This window comes from Dromiciops gliroides, chromosome 3 (genome assembly GCF_019393635.1).
Source record: "Dromiciops gliroides isolate mDroGli1 chromosome 3, mDroGli1.pri, whole genome shotgun sequence".
Lineage (NCBI taxonomy): Eukaryota > Metazoa > Chordata > Mammalia > Microbiotheria > Microbiotheriidae > Dromiciops > Dromiciops gliroides.
The window spans coordinates 450,289,466-450,316,803 of record NC_057863.1 but is presented as its reverse complement, the minus strand read 5'-3'; the positions used below and the strand labels follow the sequence as shown (position 1 = coordinate 450,316,803).

Genomic DNA, 27,338 nt, shown 5'->3' with positions numbered 1-27,338 from the left:
CTTAAAATAGTGTAATGTTATGTTTATAACATCAACATATTTGAACTCATTTATTTTGATGGATTTACTCAGAGGAAAAAATAATTTGAAACTCACCCTTTTTACATTCTGATCTAATTTTAATGTCCTAATATTTTTATATAAATCCAAAGCCAGGAAATTATTACTAAATATTTCTTAGAAATTTGTCTTCATTATAAGGTACTATTGTTCTATGTATTTTGTTTACCCTAATGTAATATGAGATTCACAATTTAATTGTGCTTTTGACTGCCTTTCAATTTAGCATTTAAAGATGTCACAGGAATTCTACTGTTGATAGATGCTCTAGCTATATGTGTGTGTGTGTGTATATATATATATATATATGTATATATATATATATACACACACACACACTAGCTATATATATACATATACATACCCACACATATGTATATATATATATATACATAGATACTTATATATATGAGTAGATATATATTCATTAGCTTTTGAATAATTTTCAAATTATGTTTTCCATGAAAACTCTATTTGACTCCTCAAATTTGCTAAGACTTCATCTTCATTATCAGTCCTGCCCACCCCTACAGGAACTAACTGCTTTGGTAGAAAGGGTTTCTATCGGGACCTAATTTCCTTTTAGCCTCATATATTTCTTCTCAACCCAACTTGAGCAGATCAAACAGATCTAGAGATGGTTGGTCTTTAGGGCAAAATATTTGAAATAGGTATGGAGAAGGGATTAATAGAGAATTAGTGAGAAGTTCAGAATGTTGGGGCAAAAGTAGCTGAGGGAGCAATTGTTTGTGGACTTTATCCAAACCTTGGAAGCTAAGAGAGAAGAATTGAAAAGATTTGTATCAGAGAGCGTAGGGTTTGACTAGCTAGTGCATACCAGATACCTTTGAGCTAGTGCAGTTTCAATTTGAATTTAGGAAGATGTACCTAATCTCCATTAGAAGATGATATCCTTAAGTATCAGAATTGAGAGAACTAGTTTGGCCTACTGATAACCCATCACTAGAGACACCTAAGGGCACTATGGTGACTTTAGTTCCTTTGAATGCAAGCACTGGCAGGTTCTATCCAATTTGAAAGACTTAGATTTGGGGGGTTGATGATAGTTTGTCCAAGGGCCAGACCAAAGAAGCTCATCACTAGAGTTTCATTTCAGTCATCATTAGCCATAGGATTATGGGTCTTTCAACCATACAAACTCAGAGAGAAGATTATTAAGTAGTAAGGAGATTTTGGTGGACGTAGTACCCTTACCAGTGAGATCACAGATTCTTGTAGTATCTTAGTTGCATGTATACACTTTGCATCCCATGATTCCTTGGTTATTCACACTAAATGGCTGGCTGTTATAATTATGATGTCTTACTATAGAAAAAGGATTGAGGACAAAACGAAAGGTCTAGGTCATGGCCTCAAGGTCATATTCTAAAGAGGAAAAATCCTGCAAGTCCCTTTGACACTGGTGCTAAAATTGACAACATACAAATGGTAGAGAATTTTCTGTTTGATATCTTAGATTGTTCCTTGATAGGGGACTTTCCTATTGGGTAATTTGTTATGTAAGGGGAAGTGGAAGAGAAGAGAAAAAGCATTTAGTAAACATCTGCTCTATTCTAGGCTCTATGCTAAATATTTTATAAATATTATCTCATTTGATTCTTACAACAACCCCTTGAGGTAAGTGCCATTATTATCCCCGTTTTATAGTTAAGGGAACCAAGGAAGACAGGGCTTAAGTGACTTGCCCAGAATCACTGAGTATCCAAGGACAGATTTGAACTCAAATCTTCCTGATTCAAGGTCCAGCATTCTATCTACTATGCAACCTGTCTATCTCTAAGTAAGAGTTGACATTAGTCCATTAACCAGCTAATGTCTATTAACTCTCAGAAAATTAGTAGATTTGTACTTGTATTAATGCTTTTGCTTCTACCATTATTTATTTAACAGATGGCTACTTTCTTCATTAGGAGCTCTTAGGACATAAAAATAGGTTTGTCTCTTGAACCTGGACAATTGATAAGTTGATAATTTACTATGTTAGTTTATTTTTTAAGGCAGCACAGTTTTGATATTCCATGACCCTCTCAAATCCTGTTCTCTTACTATATATATATATAATGACACGACTAATTGGTGATAAAGCCAGGACTGTGACACAAGTCTCTATGTTCTGCCTTCATAGTCCTAGATTCACCCTTACTTACATCCATAGTTTAAATCAAATCTGCCATTGCCATCAATTGAATGAGCCCTAAAATAAGAGTGAGAGGACTTAGCTTCTATTCCCAACTGCATGACTGGTTTCCTTATCTGTAAAATGAGGGAATAGGACTAATGTTGGCAAAAGTTCCCTTTCAGCTAAAATTTATGCTATGATTTATTACACAACCATCCTTGATAGTTTAAGTATTTTTCAGCTAAAAAAAAAAGGAGGGGCAGCTAGGTGGTGCAGTGGATAAAGCAGTGGCCCTAGATTCAGGAGGACCTGAGTTCAAATCCAGCCTCAGATACTTGACACTTACTAGCTGTGTGACCCTGGACAAGTCACTTAACCCTCACTGCCCCACAAAAAAAAGGAAATGTAGCACACCTCCCCACCCCGCCCCTAACAGCCGCCTGCCTCAACCTGCCCTCATATATGGGTATTCCCTGGAGAATGGTATTTCCCTGTGGTTTCAAAGATATTCTGTGGGCCTGCCCTCCTAAAATAATAGCTCACTAGTCCTTACCTGGTTTCCCTTGTCACCCAGTAGACATAATTAGCTCAAAATAAAACCATTTCCCAAGATTACATAGTAAGAACAGTAACTACAAAATGCCTTCTCCCCAACAGAAAACCTTAGAGCATGCCTTCCCATAAATACATGCATCAGTGGGAAGAGTGGATACAAACATAGTACACTGGTAATGAGACACACATGTAGGGAACACAGATGGCCAAGGTCTCTGTTACTACAGAGCCCTGATGTCCTTTCTCTTCTCTTGATCTTGTTATGCTGCTTCCCCTGAGCCCAGCATCTCTTCTACATGGATTTCTCAGCTTAGCTCCCTGGATCTGTACTTCTCAGTTTGACTTCCATCTGCCAGGGATAATTCTCTCTTGGATATTAAGTTGGCTCTCTTCTTTGCTGCCAGGGGTTATATACTTATTGAAGCTTCTCCCTTTCCTAAGTCTATCTCCATCTCTCTCCAACTCTCTCTCTCTCTCTCTCTCTCTCTCTCTCTCTCTCTCTCTCTCTCTCTCTCTCTCTCTTACTCTGACTTTCTGTGACTTTCTCTTTATCTGTCTCCATCTCTGTCCCTCTAGCTCTCTCTGTTCCTATCCTTATCTCTCTGTCTCTCAGTCTCTCTGTTTCTCTGTCTCTCTCTCTCTTCCATTTTGGATTTATTTTCTCCTACCGAGATGCCCTGGCCAGTAGGGCAGTAGTAATCTCTTCCTATCCTATTTGACCTTTGATAGAGACATAGTGGGTCATATTCCATAAAACTGCTTCAAGTTTAGCTTTTTAAAAGCCAATGGTAGGTTACCCTTCTGGTTTCATGAAGGAAACTTTTTCACACTTCATGAAAGGTTAATAGAACATAGGCATGTCTTTGCACTTGTTTAACACATCAACACTTTCTTACCTTTGTTATATGCTCCTTGTTTCATTGTTGATATATATATATATATATGAATGAGGCTTAAGAGAAACCTGCTTCTCCTCTCCACTATGTAAAGTAGCAAACCCTCCAAAAATAAAGGGAGGTATCTTCCTAAATAAAATTAACCTTGCATAATGTAACTTTTCTAAAAAACAAATCACTTAAACATAAGTGCTAAAAGGAATCCCACACAGAGGGGGTTATAATACTGCTAATAAAGTCGTTCTGAATGGTTTCATAGCTGTAAGTGCTATGATTGCTCAATGTTTTTACCTCTGGACCAGCCATCAGAAGCTTAAAGGTGTAGTGTCGTGATTGTGGATGACTTGTATAAGGCAGCTCTGTCATGATTTCTGCTCAGTGAAGCAGTACTAGAACATCATATTTTATAGACACAGTAGAAGAATGAAATGATAAAAAAGAAACAAAAGGCAATATATTAATGAGAAGTCAATGTGCTCAAAACTTCCCAACTTTTAAAAGTTTTAAAAGCCTTTAAAGGCTTTTCAGAATTCTATTTAGTTATATAGACTGAAAATGATAAAAACACAAATTGCTCTTACTATAATTCCCAGTTCGTCTCTCTCTTGCATGTAGATGTGAACTTTAAAACACATTTAACTGTTTTTATTATAAAATCAGAGGGTATTGGATCTAGAAGTAAAATTTCAATTTATATTATATTCAATATATTCAATTTATATTATATATAATAATAATAATTAACATTTTATATTGCTTGCTATGTGTTGGTGTTTTATAATCATTATCTCATTTAATCTTCACAACAATCCTGCAAGGTAGGTATTTTTATTACTCCCATTATACAGATGGGGAAACTGAGGCAAACAGGGATTAAATGACTTGCCCAGGGCCACATAGCTAGTAAGTATCTGAGGCTAGATTTCATCTGAGGTCTTAAAGTATCCAAGTGGGTTAGGTTGAAGAAAAATCTCTTCTTGTAAATAGTATGTTTTGGTGCTGTTCTGTGTGTTCTTTAGATGAATTGTGCTGGATTTCTGCTGGGGTTTAGGTGTGGGGAGAAAAAAACCTTCTTCCCTTATCTGGACAATTTCCTTCAGGGCTTATTTTTATCTTTTTTTCTTAACACTCTTAAGAAATAAGTTAGCTAAAACTCAAATCTTAACAGATTTTAGAGAGTGTTAGAAAGGTAATACCCTAGTTAGGACAAATATCATTTGGAGCATAATGGCACGACTCCATTATGTTCTTTGTTCTTTTCTTAAAATAAAGCACATTGTTACCCCTTTTCAAGATGACATTTGATATTAGTCCATTTACAAATAAGAAACCTTCCCTTGGGTGGAGCTGATAGTGAAATAAGGAAAGGAGACTTAGGTCTTGGGATTTCTAACCAGTACTTATAAAACTCTTCATGCCCTTAATATTGGATTTATTTTTTCCTCTGTACTCCTGAAATGTTATTAGCCAGTAAAACGCAGTTCTTGTCAAAAAAAAACAAAACAAAACAAAACAAAAAAACTGAGGTCTTCCTGATTCCAGGCCCTGTACTTTATACACTGCACCACCTAGCTGCCCAAAGAAAGTGAGGAGGTTGGCCAATGACCTTGGGGGGTCACTGATCTCTTCCAACTCTAATTATATAGTACTAGGACGATGGTTCTTTGTTGACCTACTCGGACTGCATCATGACCAGCCCGTGGACATGGAAGCTTACCGCATATGCATACTGATACCCAATTCAAGGAACTATTGAGAGGAAAATTAAATGTGTGGTCATTACTAATGCAGAAGAACTTTGCAGAGAGAGAAAAACAAAAAAGCAAAATGAAAGTCTGAAGGGCATAAATTCATTATATTTCATTCATTCAAAAATATGTATTTGTTCCAACATGAAAGGCTCTGTATTTGCTTTGTAAATCCTATATATAGAGAGATTTGGTGCTCATGTTACTGAGTTTAAGGTTCTTTTTCAGATAATATAACTGGTAGCTCTTTGTACAAAAGGCAGCCTGACATCATGGACAGAGAGATGGCCTCAGAGTCAGGAATACCCTTGGGTCTTCCCTCTGGCACATTCTGGCTGTATAATACAGGGCAAGTGTGTCTCAGTGACATAGACAAGTCCTTAAGACCCTAACTCACACAAGAACTCCAGCTGTGCTTTGATAAAAGTTTCTTTTGGGGGGGGGGGCTGGGCAATGAGGGTTAAATGACTTGCCCAGGGTCACACAGATACTGTCAATTGTCTGAGGCTGGATTTGAACTCGGGTCCTCCTGAATCCAAGGCTGGTGCTTTATCCATTGCACTACCTAGCAGCCCTCTTGATAAAACTTTCTTTACCAGAATTTACCTACATCAGTGAAATCAGAAATCCAGGCAAACAAAAACATAGAACTTTTCTACCCTACATTGTTCCCACATGTTTTTAAACATGTTAGAAACTGCATTATCTAGGTTACTATGCAGATCAAGGTTTGTCTAACCCATTTTTAGCATAAGTGCACACCGACTTTGGATTCAATAAAAAAAAACAAGCATTTATTAACTGCCTACTGTTTTCTAGGCAATCTATTAGGTGCTGGACATACAGAAGCAAAGATAAAACAGTGTCTGCCCTCAAAGATCATTTCTTCAGAGTGTGTGTGTGTGTGTGTGTGTGTGTGTGTGTGTGTGTGTGTGTGGTATATATAAAATTTATACAAAATGAATACAAAGTAATAGGAATGGGGAGGGAGGGCACTAGAGAAATCAAGAAAAGCCTCATGTAGACAGTGACATTTGAATTAAACTTTGAAGAAAACTAGGTATCTGAAGAGGTAGATGTGAGGAGAGTCAGGACAGGCAAAGAGATCACCGCATGCAAAGGTCCAGTGGTGGGAAGTCAAATTTTGTGGGTGAGGAACAGTGAGAATAGCAATTTGACTGCAAGAGGAAATGACATACTCCAAGCCTGGAATGGTAGGTTTAAAAGATTTTAAATGGAAAATAGAGGTGGAGCAGTAGATATCACACAGGGCCTGAAATCAAAAAAACCTGTGTTCAAATCTAGCCTCAAACACTAAGCTGTATAATCCTGGCAAGTCACTGCAAAACAAACAAACAAAAAAACTTGTTTGCTTCAGTTTTCTCATCTGTAAAATGAGCTGGAGATGAAAATGTCAAGCCATTCTGGTATCCTTGCCAAGAAAACCCCAAATGGGATCACAAATAGGCAGAAACAATTAAATGGCAATAAGAAGTATTTGATTCAGGAGGTAAGAGGGAGATACTGGAGTTTATTGAGCAGGGGACCTTCATTTTAGCATCTTACATATACTGTGTCATGCAAATATAGGCATAGTTCTGTATTTAACTATTGGCCAATGGGTTAATATTAATGAAGTTGCCCTAAAGTATTTTTTTCTGGAGGACTTGTTCTTCATATGTTTAATTTTTATATCATTATATGTTTAAGGGGTAGGGGCTAGACCATTGGTAAAGGGAGCTTCTCAGTACAAAATGAGTGCAAAAATGACCACCACTGCAAAGTACAATCATAGAGCATTTCCTACAGCAAAGCTTCTTAAACTGTGGGTTGCAACCCTATATGGGGTTGTGTAACTAGATGTGGGGGTTGTGAAAAATTTGAGATATATATACACATATATATTCTGAGTGAAGCAAATACATCTACACTTATATAAATATATTTGTCTTCATTCAGAATTCCTAATATTTTTATCTCTTATCAAATATAGTAATGCTAAGAGAACTGTCATTTGCTAATAAATCCATGAATATAAATTTAACACTATACTGAAGTTGGGAACTCTCAATCGAAGCATATTATTTTAATGGGGCCTTGTAACTTGTAGTTTCTGCTTGGTTAACATTTTTTCTAAGGTCTATTTTATTTTGTGTTTTTTTTTAAATGAAATTTATTATTTATTTTTCACATTATTTTTTTAATTCTGAATTTGGTGTTCTGAATTCTCTTGTTCATTTATTGAGAAGACAAGAAATGTGATATCCATTATACATGTGAAATATTGAAAAACGTTTTTCCAAGGGGCAGCTAGGTGGCACAGTGGATAAAGCACAGGCCCTGGATTCAGAAGGACCTGAGTTCAAATATGGCCTCAGACACTTGACACTAGCTGTGTGACCCTGGGCAAGTCACTTAACCCCAACTGCCTCACCAAAAAAAAAAAAAAAAGAAAGAAAGAAAAACATATTTCCATATTAGCCGTGTTGCAAAAAATAAAAACCAAAATGAAGAAAAATAAAATGAAAAGGTATGCTTCAATCTCTACTCAGATACCATGAGTTCTTTCTCTAAAGGTGGATAGCATTTTTGTCATATGTCCTTCAGAATTCTCTTAGATTATTTTATTGCTAAGTATAGCTAAATCATTCACAGTTGATCAATATACAATATTGATGTCACTGTGTACAATGTTCCCCTAGTTTTGCTCACTTCATTTTGTATCAGTTCATGTGTCTTCCCAGATTTTTCTCAATCCTGCTCATTTCTTACAGCACAATAGTATTATATCATAATTACGTATCATATCTTGTTGATCCATTCCCCAACTGATGGGGTATCCCCTCATTTTCCAATTCTTTGTCACCACAAAAAGAACAGCTATAAATATTTTTGTACATATAAGTCCTCTTCCTTTTTGTTTTTAATCTTTTTGGGATATAGACCTAGTAGTAGTATTGCTGGGTAAGGGTAAGCACAGTTTTATACCCCTTTGGGCACAGTTACAAATTGTTCTCCAGAATGGTTGGACCAGTTCATAAATCCACCAACAGTGTATTAATCCAATTTTTCTACATCCCCTCCAGCATGTCATTTTCCTTTTCTGTTGTGTTAGCCAATCTGGTAGGAATGAGGTGGTACCTCAGAGCTAAGACATATTCTTTTCAAAAGTAATTTATTTTATTATATTAGTAATACAACATCATTTCTTTTGTTGTGTTTACTGTACTTATAAAAAAATTAAGGAATTTCAGCAAATATTAGTGTTTTTCTATTAAAGACTGTGGGATTGTATCTAAAATTTACATTTAGCTTTGACATGAAACCTGCTCCATGTGCTTAGTCAATGCTTTAGTAATCGTGGAATTTTAGTAATGGCTGGAAAGTTTTACAGTATGAGTACAATAAAAGACTATACATCTGTTGTCCAAGGTCTATACTAACTGCAGGGAGGTCCATCACCAGGTTTTTGTCAGAGTGAGGAATTATCTGAGCAGAGCAAGTCTTATCTACCAAATTATAAAGAAGTTACAGTCTGCATATTTGAAGGAAATGCCCACACCAATAAAATATTCAAGTTTGAAATAAGTTGAATATCATATGTCTGTGATAGGAATCTCTACTATTTTGTAAGGCTAAAAAATAGATTTCTGGGGAGGAGAGAGATAAAATTTCATAAAACTATGTAATATTCCACATGAAAGAAATATTATAAGGCTATCTTAATTTCTTTCTTTTTCTAATATCCCCTTTCACTTTCAAAAAGGACCTCCAAGAATCTATTTATCACTATAGATGACGAAGATTGTTGTGCCATGTTATATTCAGACTCTATACAAAATAAGAATGATGAACTAAAATAAAAGGAAATTATATATTGCATTGTTATTTTAGAAGTTTTGATGCTATAATTTTATCTTCAAATATCCAAATATTTCATAAAGTTATTACTTATAAACTTTAGTTACTTTTTTACCCAATTCCTTTGCTGTGATTTTAACATTAAACCAAAATAGTATTCCATGTTGCTTTAGGTTGTAGTGCCATCCTGTGGTTATTTCATATCAGTCACTTAGGTCTTTATTTTTTTTTATTTGAATGCATTTGAACTCTCTACTGGAATGAAGCTCGTGAATTTTTGTGCCATTAAAAATGAAACACTAATTATAGATGGATTGAAGTTAGCCCATCAATGCTCAGTCTCATTATATAAGATAATTTCCTTACCAGACTCACTTAACCTGTTTCATCCTGATCTATAATATTTAACCATTTGAAGTCAGAAGACCTCGGTTCAAATCCCAGCTCTGCTCCTTAACCTTTTCTCTTCCAGCCCATTGGTCCCGAGATCTGGTTATCTTGTGGAGTGTGACTGAATATTGTAATATGTTGTAAGAAAAAGAAATAAAAGGAATTTTTTTGTTTAATAAATTATTTTACAAAACAGTTTCATTTAACTTCTACCTTGAATCCTTTTATAATTATGGGTAGATTTTCATTGAAAAATGACTGATTTTTTTCAGTGATGGTGAATTTCTTCCTATTATATTTAATATGGAAGACAAGCATTTTGTCATCTTATTACTGAATATTGAGTCATGACTCTTATCTTTACGTATGAATTAATAGTAAATCCTGTTTTTAACACATGTGAAATAGAAAAAAAAAAGGTATAGTGGAATTATCTTTTTAAAATATTTCTTATGATACAGGATTCAATGTTTAGTAGCTCTACCTTGAACTCCATCCAATATGGTTTAGTTTTACAAGTCCTAAAAAGACATCACAATACAAAAGCATTATCCTTTCACTGTGGTCCTCTAGGAAAACTTGCTGATGTGATCCTATCTTTAAAACAACTGAAATTTGAGAACCATTCACTGATTAATTGATTGCTTGGCAATTGGTTATCAAAATAATCAAAATAACAGAACTGCATCCAAAGTGGTTGCTATGGTGACACTTAAAAATAGCCCTTGTGAATATAGACTGAACCATAGAGAAATGAAGAAGAGACAAAAATGGTACGGTGATTATTAGTAGTTTCTTACCTTTGAATTGGCAATAAGTGTTATTAGCATGGTAGTATGTGATAATAAACTTTTCCACTGTACATTGTCTTCCTTGACTGTACCCTACTTTATTCAGCATGCTTATTATGTGCACTATTCTGACCAATTGTGTGTTTATGACCATGAGTAACCCTCCAGACTGGACAAAGAATGTAGAGTAAGTAGAAAAAAATTATTAATAACAATATAATTTTATATTTTAAAATGTGCTTTTGGCATCTTATTGACCTCATCATCCCACTTCTATAACTCATTCTTGCTTCTACTTTCAATGAGAGATACTGAAATAATTCCATTATTAGAACACTGCACATTTCATAGGATCACAGCTCTGCAGCTGAAAGGGATTTCAAAGACTAGCTAAGCATAACTCTTTTCTTTTGCCAATGAGGAAACTGAGGCCTAGAGAAGCCAAATAACCTGTTAGAGGTCACACAAATATTAAACCTAAGAGTTTGGACACCACAACCAATGCTCTTGTCATTGTGGGTCAATGACGGGTGTGGGGGTGGGAGGAGACAGAAAGGGAAGAATACTATGATGCTGTCATCAAGTTGCATAAATCACAGCTTTCTTACAGGGTACTTGTGGCCCTTTGTTCATAAGGATGGTAAGGTTTGGTGACAAGCAAAGTAGTTCAGAACTGCTAATTACCACATCTCTACCTTGGACAAGTCACTTGATCTTTCAGATTATCTCAAAGTTCCTGTCCAGCTCTAAGTTTATGATGGTCTCATTGTCTTTATAAAGAACAATGAGGATACGTAATAAGGAATATGCTCTGTAATATTCTGTAATAAAACAGCACCTAATCTCTCTATGTTGCTTCTTCTGAGCCCTAAAATAGATTTATATTTTCCTAAAACAAGAAAATATGCTTCTGGGAGTCATAGATGATACATAATGTTTTATGGACCCAAATAGTCCCATTTATTTAAATAAAAATTATTATTGGTTAACTGAAAGTATTGACTTGATCTCAAATACACCAAGAGGTGTTTTTTCTTAATTTAGTGATTGCATTGTCTCCCTCCATGACTCTCAAAAGGAAAAATTCAGATGATCCATGTGGAAACTTCATTTTTTGTCTTTTACCTCCCACTCCTGTTCTCTAACTCAAAACCTCTCCATATCTTTGTCTTTTCTACTTCTCTTAGGGTTTGGAGGATAAAGTGCTGATTTCCCCTTTCTCTCTCTCTCTCTCTCTCTCTCTCTCTCTCTCTCTCTCTCTCTCTCTCTCTCTCTCTCTCTCTCTCTCATCTTTAGTCTTTCTCTGTTTTCCTTCTGTTTAAATGAATGCTTAGGTAGCCCCTATCCTAAGAAAATCTCCCCTTGCTACTCTCAAGTCAGCATAGTATCATATATGATAGACTGGAAGGTACACCTTAGAGATCATCTAATTCAACCTCCTTGTTTTACAAAAGAAGTAATTAGAACCCATCATCTTACCTCCTCCCCTTCACTGGGGTATATAACTTCTAAGAGTGGTCTCTACTCATCTCTATTAGCACACTGCCTACTCGTTCCTTAGCCTCCCTTCCTCTTGGGTTCTGACCCCACCACTCTATTGAAACTGTTCTCAAGACTATTGACCACTTAATTGCAAGATCCAATAGCCCTTTCCTAAACTTCTTTGACTTTTCTGCAACATTTGACTCTATTGGCTAACCCTTCATTTTTCATGTTCTCTCTTCTCTTGTTTGATCTTTCTTGATTCTCCTCTTACTTTTCTGATCATTCTTTACTCTTCATTAATTTCATCTTCTGCTTCCTTTTCTTCTTCCCCTCTAAATAAGGGTATCCACCAGTCCTCTGATATAAGTTCTTCTCATTTCTTTCCACATTCTAAGCCTTGGCAATCTAATCCATTCACATGGATTCAAATTACCTCTATGCAGAAGACCCCAATATCTATGTAACTCTCCCCTTAGTTCCAGACTCACATTCCCAAGTGTCTGATGAAGCCTCTATTTTGATACCTGGCTTTAAACTCAACATGTCTAAAACTGAACTCAATATTTCCCCCTAAAACCTGCTTTCCCTCTCAGCTGTCTCTATTGACAATATCACCATTTTCCAGTCATCTAGGCTCAAAATCTCACAGTAATCTCTGGTTGTTACCTCTTAGTCCATTGTCACATCCAAGCAAGCTAATTCTACAATATCATACCCCCATAATGCTGAGTCCACAATTTTATTACATTCTATCTCTCTTATCACCTTCCTCTTCTTCCCATCACATTACCTAATGCCTCTTATCTAGACTTTTTTTTAGTAACTTCTTAACTAGTCTCCCTGATTCTAGTATGTGTCCTCTCTAATGAATCCTTCACACCCCTGTATAGTGTGTCTGCTACCCACCATGCTTCCTGGTGCATAGTGACCATGCCCTGCTCTTGCTCAAACACTTATTGCCTGTAGGATAATGTCCAAACATCTTAGCCTGATAGTTAGGGTTCTTCACAGTCTGGTTCTAGCAGTGCTTTCCAGGCTTTATTTCCCACCACTGCTCTTCTCCTACATGTTCTCTGGGTTCCAGTCAGACCAGACTCTCATTGTTCTCTGATCATAACCTCCTTTCTCCTGCCACTGTGCTTTCATGCAGACCATTCCCATTCTGGAACTCACTCCTCTGTGTCTCTCTCCAGTGAAATCCTTGGCTTCCTTCAAGGCCCAGTTTAGTTGCTAACTCCATGAAACCTCTCCAGCTCCAAGTCTTTTCTCCCTCCTTAGATTTCTTGTTGCAATGTGTCCATACCTCTTCTTTGCTCTTACCATTTAGTACCTTAATATCAAACTTCGTAGTTTTCCCTGTGTTGTTTCCATGGGCCCAGAGACTGGGCTGATTTTTTTCCTCTGCATTTCTTGCACCATACCCAGTGTCTGGCACTGAGTATACAATATATGTTCACAGAATTGAATGGAAGCCTTCTATAAGAGATATACTATCATGTTATACTCTCAATGTTTAATCCTTTCTTGGCTATTTTCAGGTACACATTCACAGGAATTTATACCTTTGAATCACTTATAAAAATTCTTGCAAGGGGCTTCTGTTTAGAAGGTTTCACATTTCTTCGGGACCCCTGGAACTGGCTTGATTTCACTGTCATTACTTTTGCGTAAGTGTTTTACCCATTTTTCAATGGGGGAGGGTAAATCTTTTTTGGTGGTTGCCAATACCATAGTCTGCTTTTAAGCTATCTCCTATTAACCAGAGTAAGCATTTACTTTAGTTACCAAGAAAAGTTAGAGTATTTCATTTTCTCCTTTACCCTCCAAAGAGGAATATGTGTAGAGAGAGAAAGAGAGAGATACAGAGAGAGAGATAGTCAGGACTTACCATAAGAAATTTCCTGCCATTCACTTAACCTTATACTATTAGATGAAAAGGGGTGTTTCCTAGATCTTCTCATCTAATTAAAATGACTAATTTGACTTAAAACTACCATATGGCCAAATCAGATATCCTAAAATTGAAAACAATCACAATGGACGACAATGCTATTTTTTTTTCTTAGAAATCAGGAATACCTAATAGCATCATGAGGTAAACGTTGAAAAGGTCTCGATGAAAGACCGACACAGACAAAGCTTTTCCAAAATTCTGAATAACTCTGGTTTAATTCTACAGGTATGTAACAGAATTTGTAAACCTAGGCAATGTTTCAGCTCTTCGAACTTTCAGAGTATTGAGAGCTTTGAAAACTATTTCTGTAATCCCAGGTAAGAAGCTGACTGGTGTAAGGTGGTAGGCCCCTCGTATCTCCAGCCGTTTCTTGTGTGCTGTCATTGTGTTTGTGTGTGAACTCCCCTATACAGATATGTGACAGAGTTTGTGGACCTGGGCAATGTCTCAGCGTTGAGAACATTCAGAGTTCTCCGAGCATTGAAAACAATTTCGGTCATTCCAGGTGAGAGCCAGGTTAAACACCGAGGCTGATTTTAGTTGCATTGAATTTGATATCACAGCTTTTCTGCTTAAGCAGTGTTGCTTGTTACTTGTTACATATATATATATATATATACATATAAAAAAAAGCAGGAATCAGGACATCAGATTTTAATTTGATGTGATTCTTTGCTTTTTTAATATTAGCTTTCTTTTCTTTTCTAAATCAGCCTTTGAGTTTAACACATTTTTGCATGAGGCATTTGCAATATACAGCCTGTTTGGTTTGCATCTGATGACATCAAGCTTTCCTTTTTTACATAGAAACCAAACTATGAGGCTTTCATACTGATGCAAATTTGGCCATTTATTGAAGGCACGTAGGGCTCAGACTTGCCATCATAATTGCAGATTTAATGAAATGATGAAAAATAGCATGGGTGTTGCATGGGCCTCAATTTTCAGATGTCTCCCTCCTCCAAACCTGGCATGTAGTATACATTAAAATGTAATCTCATCTCACTTTCATCACTTCAATGTTTCATACTATTGTAGTCGCATCAATTTTTTCTCAAATCAGCTAAGAGTTTTGGGAGTGAGGTATCTGCAAATAAAAGCAAACTGTTTACAGAGGGTTGATGTACAAGCATGAATAACAAAATCACCCGTTTTGCTGTAAGAAGAAGTATTTAGAAATATGCGATTTCCATTTCCATTCCTAATTTTCCAGTGAACATATACAGTTCAGCTATTCATTCATCTTCACAAGCTAGCAGGCTTTTCATGGAAACATTACTCAGTCACAGGCATTAAACTAATATAGTTGGCATTATGCATGAAACTTTATTTTGCAGGACAAGCTCATGATGTTTTGATAGGTTAAGTAGCTTTGGAACAGCATAATTAAGACCTTTTCTCTCTTTCTGTTTTTTCTTCTCATAGGATTGAAGACTATTGTGGGGGCTCTGATCCAGTCAGTGAAGAAGCTTTCTGATGTCATGATCCTGACTGTGTTTTGTCTGAGTGTATTTGCTCTCATTGGGCTGCAGCTGTTCATGGGCAACCTGAGAAATAAATGTTTGCAATGGCCCCCAGATAACTCTACCTTTGAAATAAACATTACTTCCTACTTTAATAGCTCATGGGACGGAAATGGTACCTATTATAATAAGACAGTGAGCACGTTTAACTGGGATGACTACATTGAGGACAAAAGTAAGACATTCTATTTTAACAATTACTAAATTGTTTATAAAAAACAATTTAAAAACCCACATGATTATTTCTGTTTTAATGTAAGCTAACAGATTCAAAGCTTGGAGTACACTTAAAGGGAGGCAATATGGGTATGGATCAAAGGCTAACCTAGGAGTCAGGAAGACCTGAGTTATGTTTCTTTCGCTAATACATCCAATCTCTAGGTTCCTGGCAAATAATGTGACCAATCGAGTATTGATTAGTGTTGATATAGGGAGTTGCCTTACTTTGAGTTCTCTATGTTGATGAAATCACAGATCCAGTCTGTTAAACAAAGAGGTAAAGACATACAAAGATAGATTACACATCTTCATTCTTTATCCAAAAATATATCATTTATGTTGTGCCTGGTGAGTGATTCCTCATGCTACACCTTATTTATGAGTGTATCCATTATCTTTTGGGTAACCCACAATTCTAATTCTTCAGAGTCTATACCTTTCCATGATGTACAGCAATATAGCTTCACAGAAAAAATATTGGTGTTGAAAAGGTGGGAAGTATTTCAGGGAGAAGCTTTGGGGTCATTTAAAGAACTACATAGTTGTGTGAATACAATATGTCTTACAATCTCCTACCTTTATAATTCTGGGCCCAATTAGTTACCTATCTCCAATGTTTGTCCAAGATATACAAATACTACAGGAATAGAGTTGGCATTCTAATATAGTTGACATATACATATGTATTATATGCATTCATTCATTTATTTGCTTTATTATGTGTTTATTTGTGGGTCAGTTCTTCACATGTCCAAACTGCATGTCAGAGTCTAGGCATTCTTCATCTACTTTTCCTATACTGATAGTTGGGCCAAATTATTTTGAATGATTATGGAGCTCCTTTAAGGAACCCTGCAATATTCAAGGCAACCTGCAGTGAGCATAGTTGCATGCTGGATGCAGCATAAAAGATATCATTGAAGTAGTGTTTGACTAGGAAAACAATTGAGAGATAAGAAATAAATAGTCACATGTATCCACGTAATTTCAAGAAATCTACTGGAAGGCTTCTTGCTTGGTGAGTGGATCCCACATAAAGGATTTATGAGAGGATATGGGCAAGATTTTTACAAGATAAAAAAGCATGGGGGCAGCTAGGTGGCGCAGTGGGTAGATCACCAGCCCTGGAGTCAGGAGGACCTGAGTTCAAATCAGGCTTCAGACACTTAACACTTACTAGCTGTGTGACCTTGGGCAAGTCACTTAACCCTCATTGCCCAACCAAAAAAAAAAAAGCATGCCTTGAGAAGGCATTGATGGGGTATCTGGATTCCAATGGAATCCATTCTCTTCAGCATTGTCAGTGATCCCATTGCTGAATCCAGTGACCTGTTCTCAGCCCTCATTCTTCTTGAACTTTATGCAGTTTTAGATAATACTACCACTCCTTTCTCTCCTAGTCTCTTTTGATCCTCCTTCTACCTCAGTCAACTTTTTGGGATCCTCATTCATGTCTCACTCCCATGTTATTCTCTCAAGATTTTCTCCTGGTTTCTCTTCTCTTCTGACTCTCCATCTTCTTTCTTAGTAATCTTATCCACTCTTACGGGTCCATTTATCATCTCTTTGCAGATAACATCCAAAATTATAAATGTAGCCATAGTTTCCCTCCTGAGCTTCAGACAGGCATTATCAGTTGCCTGATAAGACATCTTTATATAAATTAAACATATCCAAAAGGGAAGTCATTTTTATCTCATATCCATCTCTCCTCCAAATTTCACTATGTCTGTGGCAATCACCACAATCTTTCCCCTCTTAGAGGTTTGAAACTTTGAAGTCATTCTCAACTCTATACCATCTGCCCCCATTTGCCCCCAACATCCATTCATTTGCCCAACCTTAATTCTTCCTCTACATCTCTCAAACTGACCCACTTCTTTTCACTCACTCAGTCATTACTATAGTTCAGACCCTCATCATTTCTCTACTGAACTAGTGTCATAGCCTCTTCATTGGTCTTTTGCTTCCAGTTGCCTTCTCTCTCTAATCCATCCTCCAAATAGCTTCCAAAATAATTTTCCCAAAGCACATATGTGTCACTTACCTGCTCATGAATCTTCAGTAGTTCCTTACCACTCCTTGGATGAAATACAACTTCTTTATCTTGGCATTTGAAGGCCTTCACAATCTGGTTCTATTTTGCCTTTCAGTTATTAACAAGCTTTTCTGAAGCAGTGGCTATGTGCCAGGTAGTGCTAAGTACTGGGAATGGAAACTTATAATTTAAATGTTTTTTTTACTTCATGAAGCTTACAATCTAACCATGGGGGATAACATGTACTTATGTGGGTATGTGCAAAATACATACAAAATCACTTGGAAGGGACAGGAGCAGCAGCCAAAGGATTGGGAAAGTTTTCATGGAGAAGATGGTGCTGGAACTGAATGTTGAAGGAAACTGGAAATTCTGAGTAGAGAAAGGAATCCCTTTGAGGCAGAGAGAACCATGTGAATTAGGAACAGTAAAAAAGGCAGCTCAACTGGACTGAAATGAAGTAACACTTAGTAAAACTGAAAAGGTAGGTTGGGATCAGGTTGAGAAGGGTTTTAAATGTTAACTAGAAAGTTCTTATTTGATCCTAGTAGTAATAGGGAGCCACTGGAGTTTCATTGAGTATGAGAGTGACATGATTATGCCTGCACTTTAGGAAAATCATATTGATAGTCAGATATAAGAAGGATTAGAGTGGAGAGAGACTTGAAGAAAAGCGACCAATTAGAAGGCCATTGTAATAGTCTAGGTGAGAAGTGATGGACAGGGGAGGACATGAACTAGGGTGCAATCTATGTGAATGGAAAGACAGGGTATATGCAAGAGATGTAGAAATAGAAACCATAATATTTGGCAACTAATTTGATAGGTTGGATCTGTAGGAGTAGGGGGTAAATCATTACTTCTTTTTTGGATATGTTGAGTTTGAGGTGTCTATGGTTTATTGAGTTTGAAATTCCCAGTAGGCAGTTGGATTTCTGGAATTGGAGTTCAGGAGAGAGATTAGGGCTGGATATAGGGAGCTAGAAATCATTCAGCATAGAGAGTATAATTAAATATATTGGAACAGATGAGGTCACAAAGAAAGAAAAAATATCAATCTCTGTGGATTTAGATATAGATATATAGATATAGATATAGATATATGAAGATGAAGACCCTGGACAGAATTTTGGAGTATTCCTATAGGTTAGTGGGCCGTGACATAAAGGGTAGTTTGAACTAGGTACAACTATACTGATAAGAGGAAAACCAAGGAAAAGTAGTATAGTGATAACTCAGAGAGGAGAAAGGGAGAGGAGTTCACAGTGTCCTTAATTAGTGCCTTCCCTTTGTTATTAACTCCAATTTGTAATACTTTTATCTTGTTTATGCATAGTTGCTTTCATGTTGTCTCCCCCATTAGACATAGAGCAGAGATTTTTTTGCCTTTCTTTGTACCTAATGCTATAATGCCAAGGAAATAGAAATATATTTAATAAATACTTGTTGATACGTAATTCTGCAGAGATGTTAAGAAGGATGAAGATTGGGAAATTGCTATCAGATGAAGCAATTAATAGATCACTGGAAACTTTGAAGAAAGCAGCTTTAGTAGAATAATGAGGTTGGAAGCCATATCGGAAAAAGTTGAGAAACTAAAAAGAGAAGAGGAAGTGGAAGCAAGAAGTATAGACATTCCCCCAACCAGGAATTTCATTGAGAAAGGAAGAAGAGATATAGGATGATAAGCTGAATGCCTAATAGAGTTTAATGATGAGGTATTTTTTAAGGATAAAGAAGACTTGGGCATGTTTATAGGAATTCCCATGTGTCATTTTAAAGATGAGGAAACAGGTGTAGGAGGCTAAGTAACTTGATGAAGGTCACATGGGTAATAAGCATCAGAGGAAGAATCTGAAACATGGTCCTCTGGATCCAGAACCTGTGTCCTTTTCATTGTAACACATTCCCTGCCTTATAAATTTCAATTCTACATGCCATACAATTCCAAAATTTAATGTAAACAAAGGAAATCTTCTAATCCACTTTACAGTTGAAACCGAAGTTCAGAAATGAAATAACTTATAATTAATTTTTAACATGACAGAAAAAAATCAGTTTAGAACTAGTTGATTGCTTGAATGGTATATATAGCCATGATAACTTTTTCCTTTAATGTTGGTATCTAAAGATAGAGGTACTAATATCATGGTGGTAAAATCCAAATTTATGTACTTTACATAGAAGTGAACACTCCAAATTCAATATTTAACTTATTCCTGATACACACTTTTGAACAAATGGCCTCTTCTAACATTCTTCATATTTTACTATTCATAAGTGTATTTGAGTAAAGAGTTATCAGAAGGTGTAGGAAGAGATTAAATGGAAGTCTTTCTTGTTGGGCACACACTGTCATAAAAAGAATGGTATTAATGTGAATAAATTTCATTTTAGAACTATTTTGCAAATTTCTTGCCATTGTTAAACCTTTGTCTAGATTTATTTCACTACATCTATCTGTCAAAATTATCTCTTTGGATCATACCACATCATGGTCTTATCTCCTCTGTGGTAGATAATCTTTTATATATTAGAAATTTTTATAATGAAAATTGCTGTAAATTCATCATATATCCATTATAATTATTCCTTGTCATCACAGATGTCATCTCCATCATTTCCCATCTATAGGACCCCTCAATAAGAAGCCTAAGCCTTTAACATTTTTATCTAAGTTTTTCAGTTTTTTCAGTCTATTTCTATTAACGTTTTGCTTCTAATAATAGCTCCTTTTGGTATTCTTTACTTAATCTAGGATGTCATTAATGTACTGTATGTTTCTACAACCATATTCGTGGAAGCTCACGCAGTCATCACTCTCATATTCTCACCATTGTTTTTGGAGTGAGACGGATCAGTAAAGGTTATATTGGGAGAAATGGGATCAGTTTTAGTAAGAGTGGGATTTGCTTCCAGACTTCAGGATCTAAAAAAAAAGCCTTTTTATAAACCACCTGCTTTGAATAGACTTTAAATGCTGCTGATGTTATTTAACCATAGTTCTGTCACAATTAAATTGCCTAGAGAGAAAAGAGGTAGATAGAAAAAATGTCAGAATTTTATTGCTTTGGGTCATAATTTTCTATTCATATGGCTTGAAAAGAAATTACCCTAGTATACTCTCAAAGTATATATCCAGAAAGAAGCAAGTTTATCATTTCAGGTTGAAAAGGATAAATTTTTACTTGTAACTTCATTAGAAGACAAAAAAATTCCTCTGCCCACAGAAAACAAGGTTGAAATGTGGGGGGGACTTGGGGGAATAAGGGAGGTAGTATGTGCAAATCTATTTATGTACCCAGCTTTTAAAAAATATGAAGTAATCCTTTTGTTGCATAAGCGTATTTTAATAGCAGCAAGGCTTCCCCTCCCACCTTTTGAGCTGAGAAAAGGACCTTGAATTAATAGGTCTGTCCTATTTTGTTTTTTTTCTTGGCACAGTTGTTTTAAGGAATGGTTTTTGTTTAGGTTTAGCACAACAAATATCCATTTGATGTGGTATGACTTGCTTTGATACTGATCTTCAAAATTTTGATTAGTTAACAAATTCAATATACTGACATTGGTTCTATGTAAATATGGTCATTAATAAAGTGACCGTTTTAATCCAGCATTTTGTGCCTTTTCAGTTTGCCCTCATTCTCATTAAAATAGAAAAAAAGTGATGATATTGAGTATATGGATATATTAATTTAAATACTTTCGGTTTTACAACTTTTTATTTCTTATTCCTTAAATAGGTCATTTTTACACTTTGGAAGGGCAAAATGATGCATTGCTTTGTGGTAACAGTTCTGATGCGGGGTAAGAAATTCTTTCCTATTATTTCATGCCATGCTATGCCATCTGCCTAGAATTACCTTCCACTGCCTATACACCAGACCACCAAGTTTCTCTCACAAAATTCTCAGAATGGGTGGGCAGAGTATGAATTTGCACCTCCTTCATCATTCATGTCCAGCAATTACTAACCCTTCTTGCTCACATCAAATCTATCAAATAAGTACTGTGCAAAACGAAAAGAGAAAAAGTAGAAGTAGTCATCAGTGTTTGGAGGTCATATTCATGGTGTTATCTAATGTTGTCTTGTGTCATACTAGAATGTAAACTCCTGTAAGATCCAGCCTGTGCCCTAGCAATAATCTGATCAGCACATAGTACATTATGGTTTATTTATAATAGTAGTCCAGCTTGATAGGTGCATGCATTTTGCAAAATGCTTTCTCACAACAGCCCAGTGAAGGAGATTATGTAACGTTTTATTGCTCCCCTTCTTGCAGATAAGAAAACCAGTGCTCAGAATTTTGGTGACCTGTCCACAGTCATACAACCTCTGAGTTTTATAGCAGGCTTCAAAATTAGGTCTTCTGACTCCAAGTTCAATGTTGGGTCAGCTAGGTGGTAGAGTTGTTAGAATGCTGGGCATGGAGTCAGGAAGACCTGAGTTAGAATTTGGCCTCAGACATTTACTAACTGTGTGACCCCGAGCAAGTGACTTACCTTCTATTTGTGTCAGTTTCCTCATCTGTAAAATGGGGATAATATTAGTACCTACCTCACAGGGTTATTATGAGGACCAAATGAAATAATAAGCACAGAGCCTGGCACATGCTGCTATATAAATGTTAGTTATTGTTATTACCAACAATAAGTGGAGAACAGAATAATTTCTGTGAGGATAGGATTTCCATTTGAAAAGATTCTACATTTTTATATAATTTAGCCCAATTCAATTCAACAAATATTTATTAAGATTTTTCTCTACATAAGGGACTATACAGTGCTCTGAGTGATTCAGAGATGAATGGGATAACACCCTTGCCCCAAGAAGCTTAAAAGTCAAGTACAATAGTTTTATATACTTTGCTTAGAAACCACTAATGCTATAATACCTTGCAGGGGTATGTAGGAGCTAACTCCCCTGTTCACTAGAACCAATTGTTAAATTTTCATTGTGAGCATTTACACCTTCAAAATTGGCAAACACTACAAATCAGGGTTCAATTTATTGTTTTGTTGATGTTCTAGACTTCAGAAAATGATGGAGAAAACATTATTAATGCAGATTAAACTTAAACATCTGTCATAGGTACTTTTTTCTGAAAAGCCAGTTGTCAAACATTTAGCAGAACACTACTGCCTGTGTCAAAATTACTACTGGCAGAAGGATTTTAACTTGGCTTGTCTATTAAGATGACAAAGAAGGAAGGAAACAAGCATTTATTTAGAGCCTAAGATGGTACCAGGCACTGTGTTAAGTGCTTCCCAGATATTATCTCATTTAATCTTCACATCTCTGGGAGGTAGGTGTTATCATTATCCCATTTATAGAAGAGGGAACAGCAAGGATCAATGAGAAATCAGTATTCTGAATCTCAGTCATGAGTGTACCTCCCTTCCAGTGAAATAAAGGGCATTTCCCTTGGGTGAGTCCAGTGGCTTCAGGAGCAGGAAAGCCAGTGATGTAAATGAGAAGAGATATGTTAGGTTATCACCTTTAATGGATTTCTCTAAGAAAGGCCTTCTTGTTCTTGACCACTTTTCTACAGGGCTATTCCCAGAAGTCTAGAGAGAGTGTTAGAGGAAATATAATTTCATAATATTTTTCAGTTTTGTTTAAAAAGAGGTTTTAATATGATTCCAAATAGTGAATGTGAACCTAAAGTTTTTGTTCTGGTCTGTTCCAGTATTTTGTCCTTAATGTGTGGTCATCTAGTAGGATGTGCCCTTCTGACATTTTCTTCCAGAGGCAAGTAAAGTAAAAAAAAAAAAAAAAAAGCACAAAATCATTATCTCTCTAGATTTTGTTATCAAGTCCCAGGGGGGAAAAAGGAATGTAAATTAATCTGTTAGTGAAATTGTCATTCTCACAAAGAAATATGTTAATGATACATTAAGGAATGTTGAGTATTGAAGTGACTGGGGATAAAAACCTGGCATTGAACTGTCTCATAGATTTTAAGGGCTTTAGGAATTAATAAAACCTAAAACTATGTTTAGTGTAGTATGAAATGAGCTAAATAGAAAAGGGCCTTGTAGCAAAGCAGCTAGGTAGTGCAGTGAAGAGAGCACTGGCCCTGGAGTCAGGATAGCTCTGAATTCAAATCTTACCTCAGAGATGATTAGTTGTGTGACCCTGGACGTCACTTAACTTCTTATCTGCCTCCTTTTCCTAATGTAAAATGGGCATAATAACAGCACTTCCCAGCATTGTTGTAAAGACCAATTGAGATAATGTATTAAAAACACTTGGCACAGTAGATGCTTCATAAATGCCTGTTCCCCCTTCCCTTCTCCTTCTGTGAATTTGTCATGTAAAATAATGAATGAAAAATCTATAAATATATAAAAATCGACAAACACACATGCTGATATAATTTCTTTCCTCTCTTCTAATCTAATTGCAGCCAGTGTCCAGAAGGATACATATGTGTGAAAGCTGGCAGAAACCCCAACTACGGCTACACAAGCTTTGACACCTTCAGCTGGGCTTTCTTGTCCCTATTTCGCCTGATGACTCAAGACTTCTGGGAAAATCTTTATCAGCTGGTGAGGCCTGAGTTAAATCAATGACTTTCAATGATTAAAAATGTAATAATGGGATCAAATCAGTGGCAATCCTTTACTTAGAATGTAGATGGGCAGTAAATCATTTCTTCCCCCCTGCACCCCTTTTGTTTTCTCAGACACTTCGTGCAGCTGGCAAGACATATATGATTTTTTTTGTCCTGGTCATTTTCTTGGGCTCTTTCTACCTTATAAATTTGATCCTGGCTGTGGTTGCCATGGCCTATGAGGAGCAGAACCAGGCCACTTTGGAAGAGGCAGAGCAGAAGGAGGCTGAATTTCAACAGATGTTGGAACAACTTAAGAAACAACAGGAAGAAGCCCAGGTATTGTCAGGTGGTTAATCAAGTTGTAGCTTTCTTCTTTGCAACATCCTCAGAATTGGGAAAGTTCTAATAGCCCAGGAAATGTTTCATAGAAACTGGAAATGTTGGAGACCTGTTCATTACTTATAGTTATTTATTTTCCTCAGTTCTTAAGAGTAGATGACAAGGTGTGTCAAGTAACATGGAATAAAGCTGCATCAACATATGTAAATTATGTCATTCTGATTTCTGACATCCCCTCCATAACTCCATGCATGTATACATATTAAGTTTTCACAATGAGGAAAGAATATGGTTCATTATTATTTTGGGGGGAAATTTCTTGGAAACGGTTCTTCTAAGGCACTAATTTACTCATCTATTTATGCCATTGTTATGCTATTGAGCACCTTGTTGCTTTTTAACACTGAGTATTTTAAAATGCATAATGACAGAACCAATGGAAAATGCTTGTTCAATAATGATGGTGCTTAACAGTTTGTAGCTGTAGCTTTTCAAATACTGTACAATCATTAATTAGCTAAGCCACATAAATGCCTACAATCCAGATTGCCTTAATATATATGATCTGTAGTTTGTCTTTGTTGTTATCCTATACTGGAAGCCCTCAATTTATCCATTCAAACTGAAAAGCATTTATTCAGTAGAATAAAAATATTTTTGTCAGAATTAAATAGGATTAATTTGTGCTACCACTAAAAGTAGACTGTTTTTAAATGAATGAGTGGAAAAAAAAGTAAGCACTCACTAGGTTCATAATTACAGGGAACAGAGAGGTTTCTGAAGTTATTTGCCTTTTATGACATGTATTGAAATACTAGCAAAGGTTGAGTATAGTCTTGTGATAATTGGAGTTTCTTGTTTATATCAAAAATCATTCCAAAATATGACATGACTAGTCTCTGATCAAGTTTCTCTTAAAGACCATTTGTAAGCTTCTGTAAATTCTTTGACTTAGCAGGCCTAAAACACTTTTCTATACATTATCTCATTTGATTCTTTTTGCTACCCCATCAGGTATGTGATGCAAGTATTATTCCCTAATCCCCATTTTACAAATGAGGAAACTGAGGGTCATAGTGGCTAAATGACTTTCCCCATTGTCATCCAACCAGTAAGACACAGTCAAGAGTCAAATTCATGTCTTCTGGCTTTTAAGTCCAATATTTTTCATCATGTTGCTTCTCCATAATTGGTTAGGTCAGTATTACTCCTGAGTTGCATTTTTCATTAATAGAAGAGAAAATAGATATTTTATATGATCATGTTAATGATGCTAATAATAAAGAAAACAATAATAGGGATATTTTTGAAAGCATAGTTGCCTACAACTACCACATATTTTATTCTTTACTAGGCAGCGGCAGCAGCAGCATCTGCAGAATCAAGAGAATTCAGTGGAGCTGGTGGGGTAGGAGGCTTCTCAGAGAGTTCTTCAGAAGCATCAAAGCTGAGCTCAAAAAGTGCAAAAGAAAGGAGGAACCGGAGAAAGAAAAGGAAACAGAAAGAACAGTCTGGAGAAGAAGAGAAGCAAGAAGAAGAGGATTTCCACAAATCTGAATCTGAAGATAGTATCAGAAAGAAAGGGTTTCGTTTTTCCATTGAAGGAAATCGCCTGACCTATGAAAAGAGGTTCTCTTCTCCCCACCAGGTACAAATTTTTGATTAAGGAATTTGCATGTTAGTTCTTGAATGATGGTTTTCTTAGAGGGTTTTGTTTCTTTGTTTTTAAAGACTAGGACTTTGTTTTGGCCAGGCAGAAAGTGCAGGGAATCTCACAGGTCCAGTCCCACTCTGGCACAAGAACTATATTTTCCAACTTGGTCTGGTTTGGCCCACCTTAAGCAACTTCCTTCCTCTTCCATCCCTTCCCTCTATCCCAATTCATGGAGACCCACCATGTTAATGTTGAACTTAGTGTGGACACTTGATCAACTGCTGTGTATCAGAACTCATGAGGTTAAGAGATATATCTACCTCAGCTTCCTTGGCAGCAGCAATTATAGTCATGAGTTGAAAGAAATGATTATTTCTCTCTTTTATTAATAATCAATTATTAAATTAGGACTAAGGTTTTCCTTTTCTTTCCTCATTCAGAAATCAGCCCCTGTAGGTTATGTACATAGCCTCTGAAGGACATTGTTGATAGATGAGAGTACTCAAATCCTTGGGGTACATACTTTTCTTATTTATCTATCTATATATCTATTTATTTATGGGGCAATGAGGGTTAAGTGACTTGCCCAAGGTCATATAGCTAGTAAGTGTCAAGTGTCTGAGGACATATTTGAACTCAGGTCCTATCCACTGCGCCACCTACTTACCTACATACTTTTCAATCTTAGGTGGGACTCTACCCAACTAGGACACCTCATAAACAGAACCCAGTCTAAATGAAATCATGCTCTTAGGAAATAAGTCCCTGTCTGTCCTTGGAATCTTCCATTTGAATTTAGGTGACCCAGCTTATGAAGCTTATGAATAGGGTCTGGGTAGACATTGATATGTTTGTCCAGATTGCTGGAAGCAGCTGAGGCTCATGATTAGGTCACATTCCCTGCACTAGGAGCTGAAGAACTTTTGTCTATCTCCTCATTAATATGTCCACCCTCTCATTGATTGTTAACCAATCAGAGTTGATTTCCACTCTCAGGGACACACCCTTTTCCAAAGGCTTTTTAAGTAATCCTGTTGCATCCATATTGGATATATGTGTCTCAGAGCCTTTGTCGACTGTGCCAGTGTCTCCACTATGCTATGGGCTGCTGAATGACAAGGTTCC

General features: G+C 36.3%; 1 protein-coding gene across 3 annotated transcripts in view; it reads left to right on the top strand.

The window, feature by feature from the left end:
* Positions 1–27,338, top strand: part of SCN2A (sodium voltage-gated channel alpha subunit 2) — a 165,206-nt gene that overhangs the window by 44,923 nt on the left and 92,945 nt on the right. For 2 of the 3 annotated variants that reach the window (XM_043997571.1, XM_043997572.1), the window contains exons 4-11: positions 10,539–10,628; positions 13,465–13,593; positions 14,294–14,385; positions 15,306–15,578; positions 21,404–21,467; positions 24,071–24,212; positions 24,350–24,556; positions 25,914–26,207. In XM_043997571.1, the coding sequence (XP_043853506.1) occupies positions 10,539–10,628; positions 13,465–13,593; positions 14,294–14,385; positions 15,306–15,578; positions 21,404–21,467; positions 24,071–24,212; positions 24,350–24,556; positions 25,914–26,207 (1,291 nt within the window). Of the gene's footprint in view, positions 1–10,538; positions 10,629–13,464; positions 13,594–14,105; positions 14,198–14,293; positions 14,386–15,305; positions 15,579–21,403; positions 21,468–24,070; positions 24,213–24,349; positions 24,557–25,913; positions 26,208–27,338 lie in introns of all 3 variants that reach the window. The other variant, XM_043997573.1, reaches the window with a different exon arrangement.